This window comes from Rutidosis leptorrhynchoides, chromosome 8 (genome assembly GCF_046630445.1).
Source record: "Rutidosis leptorrhynchoides isolate AG116_Rl617_1_P2 chromosome 8, CSIRO_AGI_Rlap_v1, whole genome shotgun sequence".
Taxonomy (NCBI): Eukaryota; Viridiplantae; Streptophyta; class Magnoliopsida; order Asterales; family Asteraceae; genus Rutidosis; species Rutidosis leptorrhynchoides.
In genome coordinates, this window is record NC_092340.1 from 167,502,121 (window position 1) to 167,521,299 (window position 19,179).

At 40.5% G+C, this 19,179-nt stretch overlaps 2 protein-coding genes across 2 annotated transcripts; both read left to right on the top strand.

Moving 5' to 3' along the window:
- Window positions 1–8,137: 8,137 nt before the first annotated feature.
- On the top strand, window positions 8,138–8,956 carry LOC139863929 (uncharacterized). The gene has a single exon (XM_071852528.1). The coding sequence runs from the start codon at window positions 8,138–8,140 to the stop codon at window positions 8,954–8,956; it is 819 nt and encodes a 272-aa protein (XP_071708629.1).
- Window positions 8,957–15,538: 6,582 nt separating this feature from the next.
- Window positions 15,539–16,510, top strand: LOC139863930 (uncharacterized). The gene has a single exon (XM_071852530.1). It carries the CDS (start codon window positions 15,539–15,541, stop codon window positions 16,508–16,510), a length of 972 nt encoding a protein of 323 aa, XP_071708631.1.
- Window positions 16,511–19,179: the final 2,669 nt, after the last annotated feature.

The following is a 19,179-nucleotide window of genomic DNA, read 5'->3' on the forward strand; positions in this document are numbered from 1 at the left end:
TTAATTAAAAACTATGATAAACTTTGATTTAAAAGTTGTTATTCTGAGAAAATGATTGTTATTAAGAACATGAAACTATATCCAAAAATTATGGTTAAACTCAAAGTGGAAGTATGTTTTCTAAAATGGTCATCTAGACGTCGTTCTTTCGACTGAAATGACTACCTTTACAAAAACGACTTGTAACTTATTTTTTCGACTACAAACCTATACTTTTTCTGTTTAGATTCATAAAATATAGTTCAATATGAAACCATAGCAATTTGATTCACTCAAAACGGATTTAAAATGAAGAAGTTATGGGTAAAACAAGATTGGATAATTTTTCTCATTTTAGCTACGTGAAAATTGGTAACAAATCTATTCCAACCATAACTTAATAAACTTGTATTGTATATTATGTAATCTTGAGATACCATAGACACGTATACAATGTTTCGACCTATCATGTCGACACATCTATATATATTTCGGAACAACCATAGACACTCTATATGTGAATGTTGGAGTTAGCTATACAGGGTTAAGGTTGATTCCAAAATATATATAGTTTGAGTTGTGATCAATACTGAGATACGTATACACTGGGTCGTGGATTGATTCAAGATAATATTTATCGATTTATTTCTGTACATCTAACTGTGGACAACTAGTTGTAGGTTACTAACGAGGACAGCTGACTTAATAAACTTAAAACATCAAAATATATTAAAAGTGTTGTAAATATATTTTGAACATACTTTGATATATATGTATATATTGTTATAGGTTCGTGAATCAACCAGTGGCCAAGTCTTACTTCCCGACGAAGTAAAAATCTGTGAAAGTGAGTTATAGTCCCACTTTTAAAATCTAATATTTTTGGGATGAGAATACATGCAGGTTTTATAAATGATTTACAAAATAGACACAAGTACGTGAAACTACATTCTATGGTTGAATTATCGAAATCGAATATGCCCCTTTTTATTAAGTCTGGTAATCTAAGAATTAGGGAACAGACACCCTAATTGACGCGAATCCTAAAGATAGATCTATCGGGCCCAACAAGCCCCATCCAAAGTACCGGATGCTTTAGTACTTCGAAATTTATATCATATCCGAAGGGTGTCTCGGAATGATGGGGATATTCTTATATATGCAGCTTGTTAATGTCGGTTACCAGGTGTTCACCATATGAATGATTTTTATCTCTATGTATGGGATGTGTATTGAAATATGAAATCTTGTGGTCTATTATTATGATTTGATATATATAGGTTAAACCTATAACTCACCAACATTTTTGTTGACGTTTTAAGCATGTTTATTCTCAGGTGATTATTAAGAGCTTCCGCTGTCGCATACTTAAATAAGGACGAGATTTGGAGTCCATGCTTGTATGATATTGTGTAAAAACTGCATTCAAGAAACTTATTTGGTTGTAACATATTTGTATTGTAAACCATTATGTAATGGTCGTGTGTGAACAGGATATTTTAGATTATCATTATTTGATAATCTACGTAAAGCTTTTTAAACCTTTATTGATGAAATAAAGGTTATGGTTTGTTTTAAAATGAATGCAGTCTTTGAAAAACGTCTCATATAGAGGTCAAAACCTCGCAACGAAATCAATTAATATGGAACGTTTTTAATCAATAAGAACGGGACATTTCAGTTGGTATCAGAGCGTTGGTCTTAGAGAACCAGAATTTTGCATTAGTGTGTCTTATCGAGTTTGTTAGGATGCATTAGTAAGTCTGGACTTCGACCGTGTTTACTTGAAAAATGATTGCTTAACAAATTTTGTTGGAAACTATATATTTTTAACATGTGAATATTATGTGATATATTAATCTCTTAACGCGTTTGATATTATGTGATAGATGTCTACCTCTAGAACAAGTCCCATTGACTCACCTAATAATAATGAAGAGTCAAATGTAAATTGGAATGATTCGTGGACTGATTCACAAGTTCCCGAAGAGGAACCGGAAGAAGAGTCGGAACCAGAAGAAGAATCGGAACCGGAAGAAGAATCGGAACCGGATGAAGAAATAGAACCGGTGGGGGAAATAATAAAACGGTTAAGTAAAAGAAAATCCTCACCCAACCGACCAAGGTTAATTATGGTCAATGGTGTTTCCGCTAAGGAAGCAAAATATTGGGAGGATTACCAATTCTCCGATGAATCGGATTCTTACGAGAATTCCGATGATGTTATAGAAATTACCCCAACTGAATTTAAAAAGGCAAAAGAAAATAATAAGGGAAAAGGCATAAAAATAGAGAAATCTAATTCCAACCCCGATGAACTTTATATGTATCGTCAACCCCCGAAGTCCTTAAGTTGTAACAATGACCCGGGAACCTCTAAACCACCAGGTTTTTCTAAACCAATGTGGAAAATAATGGCTCGTATTAGGGGAACATCATATATCCCTAGAAACTTGGCAAAACGAACCAAAACCGAAGAAGAAGAAACAAGCGAGTCGAAATAAGATAGTTGTATTCGTGTGGTGTAATATATGTAATATAGTGTGCTTATGCTTTATGATATATGTAAAAATTGCTTGTATTAATAAGTATTTTTTTTTTTATGAATCTAACTCTTGTCTATTTTACAGTATAAAAACACAAAATGGATAGACAACCCAATATTTTAAGAGACCTACTCGGAGACATGATTGATGAAATCTTGTCTAGAGTCGGTCAGAATTCTTCGGCACAACTATTTAAGGCGAGATCAGTTTGTAAGATATTCGAAGAACGTTACAAGAATGCCTTGGTTTATAAAAGGCTTTCGTTCGAAAGATGGGGGATATCACATTGGGAAATCCATAAGTTACGATGTGTTTACTTTGACGCATATATTGCGGGGAACCCAAATGCTATTTTACGCAATGGGTTAAGAAATTATTTTGACTCAATATATCCGAATATTAGACTTCGTGATTTAGAAAAAGCGGCTAACATGCAACATAAAGAAGCATGTTATGCTTACGGATTAGTAATGTTCGCTTCTCACCAAAGTGAGAACAAGAACATCGGGCTACAACTATTAAACAAAACGTTCCCACAAGTGATGGAGTCGGTAATTGGGGTAAGAAATGAGGTTTTTAGATTGTTACGGGACTGTTGGACATTACGTAACCCTCGTCCCTTTGACGACGTTACAACACGCTGTCTTATCAATCTCAATTAATATATATAAACATGGAAAAGTTCGGGTCACTACAGACAACTCCGCCACGCGACAGTTATCATTCTCAAACATCACACAATGCTTGTGAATATGACGAGCGTCAGCCTCGCTCTGGTTTAATTCATCTGCCACAAGATGCTGAGCAAACACGGTAAATTGAGAACGTAAGTGTTGTGCCTGGGTGGCAGAAAGTGCGGCCAAAGCCTTTTTCAGAGCCGGAAAGGTTATGAAGTCCAGATATTCCCTATAAACTGGGTAATCTGAAAAATCACAGTTAATAAGATCACGGAATGGCTCGACATTAAAGTCGGGCAGAACCTAAACATTCTGCCCAGCATTTGTTGTCAGCCGGGGGCGAGCATCCGAGACCTCCACGGCGGGCTGTTTGCTAGAACGATGCCATTGAACTGACCCCGTTTTAGTAGCTGGCTCCTCCTCAGCCACCCGACTCTCCTCCACAACCGGCTCAAGCTTCTCCCCGGGAGTAACTCCATCCAACAACGGAACCATGGGGGCAGATGCCTATGTCCCCGCAGAAGTCTCACCTGCATTACCTATGCATAAACGAAAGAAAGCAATGTCGTCGGCATAAAAGCAATGTAGTCAGCACAAAATACTATTAGGCAAGTTAAAAAGAGTGCGCGTCAAAGGCATACCTGCCGCTGCCACAGATGTCTCAATCCGGCGCCTGGTACGACGGATCATCCTACCCTCTGAAGAACCGCCATTGGAAGATTCCAAATCTTCAGGAGGCGGCGCCCTGTGACGGCTAGAAGACTCCGGAGGCATTCCTTCAACCACCTTGTCGGTAAAAACCATGCATCCAGACTCGTCGCCCTCAGAACCTCCGACACAGTTAACTCTGCACAGATCATCAAAACGTCATTTTACAAACCATGACTAGAAAAAAAAAAAGGATGGAAAACGTCGCAAGGATAAATGCCTCTCCCGCCTCTGCGAGCAACAGGAATCCTATCAGAATGGGTCCAGTTGTTGCTAACATTAGCCATTACCAACACCTGCTCATCATAAGATCGTTAAGGAATCTTCAGGCCCCTCAACTGGTGCACCATCAATTTTCCAAGCTCAGATAACTGTCTCGGCTGCTGAACATTCACCGACCTAAACAGATAGGATTGTGCGTTCTTCAATGGAAAGTCAGAATACTTGGCAAAAACGAAAGATTGAACCCCAGTTATCTGCAATCGCTGGTGCCTCCCCAAGGAAATCAATCTCATCAGTAAACGTGTACCACCCTCTGCGATAGGACGATAGCCAAAAAATGCTTCTGAAAATGTTCAAGCTTAGGGCATTGCCTAAACCATTAAAATACATTTCAAATAGCACGATCGCGCGAACCCCATTCGGATGTAAATGAGTAACACTAAGGCCATAGAAATTTAAAACCTTCATGAAGAAACGAGTAAATGGGTATCTCAGATTTGAGACCTCAAAGGGTCTCAAATAGATAGCACAATGATTTGGTGGGGGACCACAAGCATGCTGCTGTGACCTTGGAATCACTAACCCCAATCCTCGTAGTTGAGGGCATATATAAAAAATCCTATCAAGTTAGGCTTGGTCAACGTTGCTAGGTGCACGTAACACGTCATGAAGAATATTAGCAGATCTGGGGGCCATATTGAACGAAGAAGAAAATAGAGAGATTCAAATTGAAAAAGATAAGAAAATTGTTTCTCTGTATTATGCAAAGCGAATACTATCGAAAGTGGAAAGGCTTGAGTAAAGGTAAATGATCATTTATATAGGCAAAAATTCTATGCGAGTCCTATAAAACTCAAAAAGGTGCATTGATACACGAGAAGCACTTTACTATGATTAAGGCAGCATTAATTGCACGTCAAATCACGTGCGTGGGTCATGTTAACTTAAGTTTGGCAACGCAGCTGTCCCGGCCGACCTCACCAAACTGGGGGACTTAATGATGCGCATAATGATCCGTCTCAAAATGACATTAACAAAGTAGTGACCGGCTAGGATCTTACCCGGCACGGTCTATCCCGAAAGAAGGGCTACTCCCGACATCATCCGTCATCATATAGCCAGTCAAGATAACTATAACTGTGAAGAAACACTTGGAACAAGTAGAAAACAAAACCTTCCTGGATTAGACTGAGAGCTCTGTGACACCTTAGACGGAATCGACAAGCTGCTGGTACCGTCACCACTTCTCTGTTCGGTATGTCAAACCCGGCATACAGATACCCTCCCGGGACAAGCACGCCGTCCTGGAGAAAGTGTGCTGTCCCGGAGTAGACACGTCATCCCGGAACGAATACTCGATCTCGGAACAAATATACAAATAAGTTGCATGCCACGTCAGCCCACGAATCTAGGAAAGTTTGTTAGGATCTGCTCGATTATTCCCATGAAAAGGACAGGCGCCACGTCACCCCTCGGGTAAGGAAAAGTTCGTTACAACCATGAAAGGGACATGTGCCACATCATCATTCCCTCGCAAACACCTATAAATACGATGACAAGATCATTCATTCACATAACACTGGATGCATTAATGTTACTCTGTCCAAATCAACTATGGTAGCATTACTCCAGTCATTAACTCTATTCCGATCAATGCTCCGATCATCGTCGGAATTAATCCCCATTCTTAGATATTAACTTATTCGATAACAATCGAATAAGGTTAATTCGACCGATTGTTTTACACCCTTGGAATCCAGATTCCAAATCAGGGTTTGCACAATTATTGGAGTTAAAACATTCGACTCACTCTTTTTCCCAAATCAAGCACTCAAACCCGAAATCTGTTCACTCGAGACGATTTTGGTTTGATCAAATGGCGCTATCTAAAGGTACAAAATTAATCACTGCTTACCCTAACGAGCTAGAAGACAAAGAAGCAAGCCCGAATAACACAGCCGACGCTAATGTGTACATGATTCACTCATGGGTCGCTGGACAACGACGTAAATTAGGAGTGTTACATGAATGGAAGCACGAACCAATCATCTTCCCGTCGTTGTTTAGTATTAACCCATCTTCAGATCCTGTCATCATTCGGGCACACATCTCAATTTGTCAAATTGGACGAATTTACACTGAAACAGGTGCAGGGGCAGAGGTCATGTTTGAACACTATTTTTGCAGTTAACAGAGAGCATTCGCCAGCAAAAGAAAGTCGCGACATCCCCGTTAGCAGGGTTCAACAGTGCTGCAACCTGGCCAGTAGGCTCCGTCACGTTGGAAATTATACTAGAAAATTTTCCTTTTCAAAGCACTGCGGACATAGAATTCTCTATCGTCAAAACAGACTCCCGATACAACATCATCCTTGGGCGTAACTCCATGAAATATTTTAGGTCAATCACGTCCACAGTGTACGGCATGCTAAAATTTCCAACCCCAGCCGGCATAGCAACCATCCGGACACAGGAGATGGAGCCGGATGAGTGCTTGCAAAGATTTAAAGGGCCAGATCACATCACAGTGCATGATGACGGCTATGTATCACCGAACACTAGATACCCAGAGCAAAGGATCCAAATCGGGACGACTTTGAGTGGTGACGCAAAGGATACACTTTGCAAATTCCTAGCGGCAAACATCGATGTCTTCGCCTGGGAGCCATCCGATATGACAGGAGTCCCTCGTGAGATAGCACAACACCGACTTAACGTAAACCCGAACATCACACCGGTTGTTCAGAAGAAAAGAGCAATGGCGCTAGAACGGAGCGAATTCCTGGACAACGAGGTACAAAAACTGGTCGATGCTGGTATAATGAAAAAAGTAAAATACCAAACATGGGTGGCGAACCCCGTGATGGTAAAAAAGGCAGACGGATCTTGGCGCATGTGCGTCGACTACAAGGACATCAACAAAGCATGCCCAAAAGACAAATACCCTCTGCCGAAAATCGACTGAAAGTTGGAGTCCCTCTCGGGTTTCTGGTTTCTAAGCTTCCTGGATGAATACAGGGGTTACCAACAAATCCCAATGGCAGAAGTTGATGAAGAAAAAACTGCATTCTTCACAAACAAAGGCATTTTTTGTTATACAAAAATGCCATTTGGGTTAAAGAATGCCAGAGCAACATACCAACAGGTATTCAAAAAAGCATTCCAGGACCAAATCGGACGAAATATCGAAGCATATGTGGATGAAATCTTCATCAAAAAAAATAGCGGAACAAATGATTTTGGACATCATCGAAACGTTTGAATCACTATGCAAAATCAATATGAAGTTAAATCCGTCAAAATGCTCTTTCAGAATGGAACAAGTCCGTTTCTTAGGCTTCACGATAACTCCAAGTGGAATCAAGGAAAACCCGAAGAAAATCCAAGCAATCGTAGACATGCAGTCACCAAGGAATAAAAAAGATATGCAAAGCTTAAACGAGAAGCTAGCGGCACTCACAAGGTTTCTGTCATGAGTCGCCAACAGAGCTCTCCCCTTTTTCCAGATGTTAAAGGGATGCCTGAGCAAAAAAGATTTCATTTGGACGGATGAGGCCGAGAAGGCCTTCCAGGATGTAAAGGCATTCTTAAAGGAGCTGCCAACACTAACGGCACCTATACCATGTGAAACCCTCAAGGTATACCTTGCCGCCTCCTCTGAAGCAATCAGCTCGGTTCTAATTGCCAACAGAGGTAATATCCAAATGCCGGTGTACTTCGTAAGCAAAGTATTAAAAAACAGAGAAGTAAACTACCCGGCCATGGAAAAAAAAACTAATTTACGCCTTAGTGCACACAGCCAGACTGTTACGACGGTATTTTCAAGCACATCCGATACAAGTATTTACGGACCAACCGATCAAACACGTCCTGACTAGACCAGAAATTTTTGGAAGAATTGCCAAATGGGCAATAGAACTTGGCGAGCACGAAATCACCTTCCTCCCGAGACATTCGGTAAAAGGGCCAAGTCATAGCCGACTTCTTGGTAGAGCTCCCGTCCGACATGATCAAACAAGGAGAAACCACTGTTACAAGAAGGGAAACGGACGAATTCTGGAAACTATATACGGATGGAGCGTCAAGTGAGGAGGGAGCCGGCATAGGCCTACTCCTCGTTTCCCCAAAAGGAGAAGAAATAACCTACGCTATCCTATTGAAGTTCGCCACCTCAAACAACGAGGCTGAGTACGAAGCACTAATAGACGGATTACGCTTGGCAAAAAGTATAGACGTACAACCACTTACAGCTTATGTCGAATCACAACTAGTAGCAAGCCAGTTAAACGGCAGCTTTGAAGCAATAGATACATCGATGCAAAAATACATGGAGCTTACGAAAGCACTAACCAACAGCTTCGCAGTATTTGAAATAAAGCAAATACCCCGTAACCGTAATAAGAAAGCAGATGCTTTGAGCAAGCTTGCCTCTCTGCTCTACAGCCACTTCACCAAAAAGGTTATGGTTGAAGTACTGGAAAGAAAGTCAACCGAAGAGGATACTCTCATGGCAACAATCACGACGGAGGAAGAGTGTTGGATGACACCTTTCATAAAATACCTTGCTGATGGTACCCTCCTGGAGGACAAATTACAAGCCCGCAGGATACGAATGCGGGCACCAATGTACAACTTTAAAAATGGCATCCTGTATAGGAAATCATTCACAGAGCCTTACTTAAGATGCGTTGGCCCAGCACAGGCCAAAGAGATCATACAAGAAATGCACGAAGGAGCCTGCTCCACACATTCCGGCCACCGAACGATAGTTAGCAGGATCAAGAGAATGGGTTATTTCTGGCCACACATGTACCAGGACACATAAGACCTGATCGTAAACTGTGAGGCATGTCAAATACACGCTCCCGTCAACAGATCCCCTCGCCGTAACATGATTCCTATACATGCCGCTTGGTCGTTCTACAAATGGGGGATCGACATTGTTGGCCCATTCCTAAGAGGTGTCGGAAATGTCAAATTCCTAGTAGTCACAATTGACTACTTTACAAAATGGGTCGAGGTAAAACCGTTAAGCACGATCACGGGACGAAAAATCTTAACCTTTGTATGGGAGGATATTATATGTCATTTCGGTTTACCACGGGAGATAGTCAGCGACAACGGCACAAAGTTTGCACACAACCCATTTGAGGACTGGGGTGCAGACATGGACATTCAACAGTTATTTACTTCTATGGCCTACCCACAGGCCAACGGACAAGTCGAGGTCACTAATAGAGACATCGTTGCCGGGATAAAAGCAAGACTAGGTAAACACCGGCAAGGATGGGTGGACGAGCTCCAACATGTACTATGCGCACACCGAACAACACAAAAAGACAATACGAACGAAACACCTTTCAGCTTGGTGTACGGCACCGAAGCGATTATCCCGGCTGAGGTGCTTGTCCCAACCAATCGAATAACAACATTCGATGAACAAAAAAATGATGAAGCATTGCGAGAAAACTTGGATGCTCTAGAAGAACGATGGACGATTGATGTGCGTAGAGGTGTATACGAAATAGTTATATATTTATTATGAAAAACTATTAAAAACGATACAATTTTACACAAGTTATTTATTTATTTATAGAGTGGATATACCTAAACCTTGATACAACACTTATAGGCAGTGTACCTAATTATACAGTAGTGTAGTTTTTAGTAAGTCCGGTTCGTCCACAGGGAACTCGCCAAGTTTAACGCTATATTTTTAAAAACTATATATAAATATAAATATAAGTAGTATTATTATTATAAAAGGGGGTTTTTACCGTTTAATGACCGGTTTGTTGATTTTAAAACTTAAGTCGCAGTTAAAACCTAATGTAAAATATTAAATATATAAAAGACTTAATTAAAATCGTAAAGTAAATGACAATAATGAAATTACGATAAATAAAAGTGCGATAAAATAAAATTACGAAATTAAAAAGTATGATAATTAGAAGTACAATTAAATATAATGACAATAAATAAAAGTGCAATAATTAAAAGTGCAATTAAATATGAAAATAAGGAATTATGCCTATTTAAACTTCCGTAATCATGATGTTTGACGTGTTGATTTTAGTTTATTACCATGAGTTAATTGTCCTTTGTCCTGGATTATTCAATATGTCCATCTGGTTTTTGTCCATAACAGTCCATCAGTCATAAATATAAAGTGCGAGTGTCCTCGTCAAATTATCCTTATATCCGAAGTCAAATATTCCAACTAATTGGGGACTTAAATCATAATTACACCAATTTTCCTTGTATATAATTCACCCATGTTTTAATAAGTCCATAGACTATTAATCCATTCCCGTGTCCGGTTAAATGAACGATTATTAGTACTTATAAATATCCCGCCCATCGTGTCCGATCGAGTGTATATGGTTATTTATAGGTACTTCCAATTGTAAATCTTTATATTAAATTAACAAACTATCATTTAATTAAACAAATATAACGCCCATTAATAGCCTATAGTCTAATTTCCACAAGTGTCGTTCTTTTGTCCAAACCCCAATTATGGTACAAAGCCAAATTACCCCGTCTTTAATATTTAGCCCAACATCATGATTACTTCAATTTAAATAAGCATAATAATAACTTAGCTACGAGACATTAATTTAAAAAGGTTGAACATAACTTACAATGATTAAAAATATCGTAGCGTTACACGGACAGAATTTCGACTTACACCCTTACAACATTCGCTAACATACCCTTATTATTAGAATTTATCATTAAAATTAAAATTATAATATATATATATATATATATATATATATATATATATATATATATATATATATATATATATACGTTGAGATAGAGAGAATGAATTAGAAAAAGGTGTGTAAAATTCGTGCAGAATTCGATGGCTTTTATAGGCCCACATTGAACTGTAGAGTTCCGCGAATGCGGTGGTATCCTTCACAAAAGTACCGCGAGTGCGGATGTCTGGAAACCAGCTCACATATAAGATCCAAAACATGGGCTGCGTAAAATTATATTATATAATAATATATAATTAATTATATATTATATTTTATTCTTATGCATAGTTGACTTGTAATTTTTGGTCCGTTGCGTCGCGCACTGAAAGTTGGTTCATGTCTCGGTTCCGAATTTTCGAACGTCCTTGCGTACTATTTAATATATTGTACTTTGCGTTTTACATCTTGTACTCTTGTATTTTTGAGACGTTTCTCATCAATAATTTGAATCACTTTGATTGTACTTTGTACTTTTTAGATTTTTGGTCATTTGCATCTTCAAATCGTCGAATCTGTCTTTTGTCTTCACCTTTTATTACATAAACGAATATCACTTGTAAATAGAACAATTGCAACAAAATATTGTCTTTCTTGAGGGATAATGCTATGAAATATATGTTTGTTTTTAGCACTATCAATGATAGCACATATCCGGCAAGCCGAAAAGAAGGAAAAAATCGTAAACCACTATGACAAAAAAGTCAAGCCACTGGACTTTCAGTTAAATGACTTGGTATTACGTAGCAACGAGGCCAGCCGAAAGCAAGATGTTGGAAAACTGGGCCCAAGATGGGAGGGACCTTACAGGGTTGTCGGCATAACTAATTATGGAGCATACCACCTGGAGACACCATACAGAGTTCTGATACAATGCCCTTGGCACGCCTTTCATTTGAAGAAATATCATGTGTAACTTGTCTGCGATCGGGAGGACTGATCACCCACTCGGATGGCAGAAATGTAAAACACTTATGTATTCAAATCAATTCTATGTATAAGTCATCAATAAAGTTTCATTTTATATACTTATGCACTTTAACGACTCTGAATATGTCACAAGTAAAATCAAAAGTCTTTTGGCATATTTCGGAACTACCGCCAGAAGAAATGCTTTCTAGCTTTCGTTGGTAGGAGGACACCCCTTGAAGAACCTTCTCGGATAACAAGGGTGTCCGACCATATCATTGATGGTTCAGTTCTACCATATAAACAACTCGACCATACTCACACGTAGTCTAGATATATACGTTTTTGTCATGACAATATACGTAACTCGAAGCAAAATAAACTATTTTATACACAATATGTAACAAGATATAAAGAAGTCGCATTAATCATACAAAACACAACCGAGTGCATATCTCTACGGTTGGTAATTTACAATATCCTCCACGGATGAGTTCTCGTCCCTGCAGATTTTGTCTAACTCTTCAAAATTAATCTGGCCAAGGGCCTCGTGTGCCCGCTAGCAGTCCTGGACACAAGTAGCGCTCAAATCAGTCTTCATCTTTTGGGCCGCACTACCAGGCGGCAAGAAACACTGCACCGCCTTCAATACCTCAAACATAGTCAGCCTCTTGATAGCCTCAATAAAGGTGCTGAACGGCTGATGAACAAGGGATGACTTCAGGAGACGGCCAAAAAGAACATGAATACCGAGTTGAAGGCGGGTAAGTTCGCCTAACATGGCCGACACCTTCTCTGATAACTTCTTGTTGTCATCAGAAAGTAGGACGACCTTCTCCTATTCCTGAGCAAGTGCCACCTTCAACTTTTTTCTGCACTTTCCGAGAAACACGTAACTCGTCCCGGGTGGACTCCAAGGACTCATTCGCCCATGCCAGCTCCCTCTCAAGGCGAGTGATTGTCCCCGACCACTCCGCCACGCGACAGTTATCATTCTCAAACATCACACAATGCTTGTGAATACGACGAGCATCAGCCTCGCTCTGGTGTAATTTATCTGCCACAAGATGCTGAGCAAACATGGTAAACTGAAAACATAAGTGTTATGCCTGGGTGGTAGAAAGTGCGGCCAACGCCTTTTTCAGAGCCAGAAAGGTTATGAAGTCCAGATATTCCCTATAAACCGGGTAATCTGAAGCATCACAGTGAAGAAGATCACATAATCGCTCGACATTAAAGTCGGGCAGAACGTAAACATTCTGCCCAGCATTTGTTGTTAGCCGGGGGCGAGCATCCGAGACCTCCACGACGGGCTGTTTGCCGGGACGATGCCCTTGAACTGACCCCCTTTCAGTAGCTGGCTCCTCCTCAGCCACCCGACTCTCCCCCAAAACCGGCTCAAGCTTCTCCCCGGGAGTAACTCCATCCAACAACGGAACCATGGGGGCAGATGCCTACGCCCCCGCAGAAGTCACACCAGCGTTACCTATGCATACACGAAAGAAAGCAATGTAGTCAGCACAAAATACTATTAGGTAAGTTAAAAAGAGTGTGCATCGAAGGCATTCCTGCAGCTGCTGCAGACGGCTCAATCCGGCACCTGGTACGATGGATCAGCCTACCCTCTAAAGAACCGCCATTGGAAGATTCCAAATCTTTAGGAGGCGGTGCCCTGTGATGGCTAGAAGACTCCGGAGGCATACCTTCAACCACCTTGTTGGTAAAAACCATGCATCCAGACTCGTCGCCCTCAGAACCTCCGACACAGTTAACTCTGCACAGATCATCAAAATGTCATTTTACAAACCATGACTAGAAAAAAAAAGGATGGAAAACGTCGCAAGGATAAATACCTCTCCCTCCTCTGCGAGCAACAGGAATCCTATCAGAATTGGTCCAGTTGTTGCTAACCTTAGCCATTACCAACACCTGCTCATCATAAGATCGTTAAGGAATCTTCAGGCCCCTCAACTGGTCAACCATAAATTTTCCAAGCTCAGATAACTGTCTCGGCTGCTGAACAGTCACCGACCTAAACAGATAGGATTGTGCGTTCTTCAATGGAAAGTCAGAACACTTGGTAAAAATGAACTATTGCACCCAGTTATCTGCAATTGCTGGTGCCTCCCCAAGGAAATCAATCTCATCAGTAAACGTGTACCACCCTCTGCGATAGGACGATAGCCGAAAAATGCTTCTGAAAATGTTCAAGCTTAGGACCATGCCTAAACCATTAAAATACATTTCAAACAGCACGATCGCGCGAACCCCATTCGGATGCAAACGAGCAACACTAAGGCAATAGAAATTTAAAACCTTCTTGAAGAAAAAAGTAAATGGGTATCTCAGATTTGAGACCTCAAAGGGTCTCAAATAGATAGCAAAATGATTTGGTGGGGGACCACAAGCGTGCTGTTGTGACCTTGGAATCACTAACCCCAAGCCTCGTAGTTGAGGGCATATATAACAAATCATATCAAGATAGGCTTGTTCAACGTTGCTAGGCGCACGTAACACGTCATGAAGAATATTAGCAGATCTGGGGGGCCATATTGAGCGAAGAAGAAAATAGAGAGATTCAAATTGAAGAAGATAAGAAAATTGTTTCTCTGTATTATGCAAAGCGAATACTATCGAAAGTGGAAAGGCTTGAGTAAAGGTAAATGATCATTATATAGGCAAAAATTCTATGCGGGTCCTATAAAACTCAAAAAGGTGCATTGATACACGAGAAGCACTTTACTATGATTAAGGCAGCATTAATTACACGTCAAATCACACGCGTGGGTCATGTTAACTTAAGTTTGGGAACGCAGATGTCCCAGCCGACCTCACCAAACTGGGGGACTTAATGATACGCATAATGATCCATCTCAAAACGACGTTAACAAAGTAGCGACCGGCTAGGATCTTACCCGGCACGGACCATCCCGGAAGAAGGGCTACTCCCCGACATCATCCGTCATCATATAGCCAGTCAAGATAACTATAACTGTGAAGAAACACTTGGAACAAGTAGAAAGCAAAACCTTCCCGGATTAGACTGAGAGCTCCGTAACACCTTAGACGGAATCGACAAGCTGCTGGTACCATCACCACTTCTCTGTTTGGTATTTCAAACCCGGCATACAGATACCCTCCCGGGACAAGCACGCCGTCCCAGAGAAAGTGCGCTGTCTCGGAGTAGACACGTCATCCTGGAACGAATACTCGATCCCGGAACAAACATACAAACAAGTTGCATGCCACGTCAGCCCACGAATCTAGGAAAGTTTGTTAGGATCTGCTCGATTATTCCCAGGAAAAAGACAGGTCCCACGTCACCCCTCGGGTTAGGCAAAGTTCGTTACAACCATGAAAGGGATATGTGCCACGTCATCATTCCCTCACAAACACCTATAAATACGATGACAAGGTCATTCATTCACATAACACTGGATGCATTAATGTTACTCTGTTCAAATCAACTACGGTAGCATTACTCCAGTCGTTAACTCTATTTCGATCAATGCTCCGATCATCGTCGAAATTAATCCCCACTCTTAGATATTAACTTATTCGATAACAATCGAATAAGGTTAATTTGACCGATTGTTTTACGCCCTTGGAATCCAGATTCCAAATCAGGGTTTGCACAATTATTGGAGTTAAAATATTCGACTCACTCTTTTTCCCAAATCAAGCACTCAAACCCGAAATCTGTTCACTCGAGACGATTTTGGTTTGATCAAATGGCGCTATCTAAAGGTACGAATTTAATCACTGCTTACCCTAACGAGCTAGAAGACAAAGAAGCAGGCCCGAATAACACATCCGACGCTGATGTGTACATGATTCACTCATGGGTCGCCGGACAACAACGCAAATCAGGAGTGTCAGTTGAATGGAATCACGAACCAATCATCTTCCAGTCGTTGTTTAATATTAATCCGTCTTCAGAGCCTATCATCATTCGGGCACACATCTCCAATTGTCAAATTGGACGAATTTACACTGACACATGTGCAAGGATAAAGGTCATGTTTGAACACTTTTTTTTGCAGTTACCAGAGAGCATTCGCTGGCAAAAGAAAGCCGCGATATCCCCGTTAGCAGGGTTCAACAGTGCCGCAATCTGGCCAGTAGGCTCTATCACATTGGAAGTAGTACTAGGAAAATTATCTTTTCAAAGCACTGCAGACATAGAATTCTCTATCGTCAAAACAGACTCCCGGTACAACGTCATCCTTGGGCGTAACGTCATGCAAAAATTTGGGGCAATCACGTCCTCAATGCACGGCATGCTAAAATTTCCAACCCCAGTCGGCATAGCAACCATCCGGACACACGAGATGGAGCCGGTTGAGTGCTTGCAAATATTTAAAGGGGCAAATCACATCACAGTGCATGATGACGGCTATGTATCACCGAACCCTAGATACCCAGAGCAAAGGATCCAAATTGGGACGACTTTGAGTGGTTACGCAAAGGATACACTTTGCAAACTCCTAGCGGCAAACATCGATGTCTTCGCCTGGGATCCATCCGATATGACAGGAGTCCCTCGTGAGATAGCACAGCACCAACTAAACGTAAACCCGAACATCACACTGGTTATTCAGAAGAAAAGAGCAATGGCGCTAGAATGGAGCGAATTCCTGGACAACGAGGTACAACGACTGGTCGATGCCGGTATAATGAAAAAAGTAAATTACCAAACATAGGTTACGAACCCCGTGATGGTAAAAAAGGCAGACGGATCTTGGCAGATGTGCGTCGACTACAAGCACATCAACAAAGCATTCCTAAAAGATAATTACCCTCTGCCAAAAATCGAATGGAAGGTGGAGTCCCTCTCGGGTTTCCGGTTTCTAAGTTTCCTGGATGCATACAGGGGTCACTAACAAATCCCAATGGCAGAAGTTGACGAAGAATAAACTGCATTCTTCACAAACAAAGGCATTTTCTGTTATACAAAAATGCCATTTGGGTTAAAGAATGTCGGAGCAACATACCAACAGGTAATCGACAAAGCATTCCAGGACCAAATCGGACGAAATATCGAAGCATACGTGGATGACATCGTCATTAAAAGCAAAATAGAGGAACACATGATTTTGGACATCATGGAAATGTTTGATTCACTACACAAAATCAATATGAAGTTAGATCCATCAAAATGCTCTTTCGAAATGGAAGAAGGCCGTTTCTTAGGCTTCACGATAACTCCAAGAGGAATCAAGGAAAACTCGAAGAAAATCCAAGCAATCGAAGACATGCAGTCACCCAGGAATAAAAAAGATGTGCAAAGCTTAAACGGGAAGCTAGCGGCACTCACAAGGTTTCTGTCACAAGTCGCCGACAGAGCTCTCCCCTTTTTCCAGACGTTAAAGGGCTGCCTGAACAAAAAAGAATTCATTTGGATGGATGAGGCCGAGAAGGCCTTCCAGGATGTAAAGGCATTATTAAAGGAGCTGCCAACATTAACGACACCTATACCGGGTGAAACCCTCACGGTATATGATATCGGCTAAAAAGTCACGTTTTTACCCCCGATATTGATCCCTAAAATCATAAAGTTTCAAACTTTATCCCCAAAATAATTAATTTGTTGGTTAATTTGGCAGATTTAGTAATTACAAAGGCAATATTTCAAGAATCACTAAAAACGGATGAAAAATGAGGAAAAACGAGCAAAACCGGCTAAGACGATTAACTCACGTTTAAATAACTTATTTTATAATTTTTGGAAAAGTTTATTTACTTAATCTCCCATTGTAGGATATTCAATTACGAACGTGTGGGCTTAAGAATCGTAAAAAACGAAGCTAAAACGAAGATTCTAGAGCGAAAACGGTGAAAGACAAGTTCGATCCAGCAAACGGCTTGCCAAACCCCTTGCCAAACGGCCTGCCAGGCTTGAAAATTGCCTGCCAGCAAACAGGCATCAAAAAAGGGTTGCCTGGCTCGCAAACCCCCTGCCAAACGGCCTGCCAAGTGGCAAGCCGTTTTTCAGCCATTTATTTACATTTTTGCCATCGAGCATTTCCTGTAAATGGGGGTTTCATCCCACCATTTCAACACACACCATTCTTCACTTCTCTCTCTAAATATCTCTCTATGGTCACTCTCTAGTGATCTATATGAGATTAGTTCTCTCTCTACTTTCTCTCTCTAGATTCTAGAGAGAGAAAAGTACAGAGATTAGGAAAATAACTATCTCTCTATTGTCGCTCTTTAGTGATCAATAGGAGAATAGTATGTAGTTTGTAGTAGAAGCTATCAAGCATTGTAACGCTATGGATATTACGAAGAAATACAAGTGTTATTCTGCCGACATTATTCGGTAACTTTTATTAATTAATTATAATATTCTTGTTTGATGTTGTGATTTATTAATATTAGAAATGCTTGTTGCCATGATGTGTGAGTAATTGCTTGATTGTTTGCCATGATTTAATAATATTAGTCAAGGATGATTATCGTTTCGTATTCGCTTTCTGTCTATGATATTAAACCTCGTTATTATCGTCCTTCCACCAATAAACGTGATTAAAACCTTTTATAAAGTCGACAATTATAAGGTAATTAATTATCTGTGTTTATACATTGGTCAAGGTATGAACCCATCGGAAATACTATAAAGTACATGGGGAATTAGCGTAGGACCAGATCAAGACATATAAGACTCGAGGAAATACTGTCCGACAATAGAATAGAGTGTTGATGTACTATAGGACCACTTGGGCATGGTCAATGTTAGAAGCTATGGAACCACTTTAAGTCTAGTACATGGTGGATAACTAAGGGATTTATTGGGTAGATTTAAGTAAGGGCTGGTTTAAGTCATAAATAGGAGTTTAATGTACTACAATACAAACTAAGCTTATAAATCTTCAAGGGTGATTGAGAACTATCAGATGTTCTAATTTGTCTACAAACCCTTAGATTTTACCAAACCATTGACATAAAGGGATTCGAAACACAATCATAACCACTCACTTGGGTTATACACTATCGTGTTAAGAAAGGTTGGATATTATATGTATATGGTTATGCTACTTTATTCGTGCGCCCAAGGTATGCATTGCACCCAATGTGGGCCGCTTATATCCTTAAACCAGATAAAGATTCGGGAGTTGAGCACAGTCCATCCGATCAAAATCTTCAAAGTCTATTTCCTCGTGACATGCTAATCGAGAAACCGCTTAGTAGGGAATCTAGTGTTTACACCAAGGTATATCTATCCAATGAGCGTCTCGCAATCATCCTGACACTACGTTATCTTAAATCATGATGAACCACGTCTTCTCTGTCCTTAGCTGTTGCATGCTAGCTAGCTTATTTTAATTATGTCATACCCCGTCCTAATCCATCTGGACGAAGTCACCAA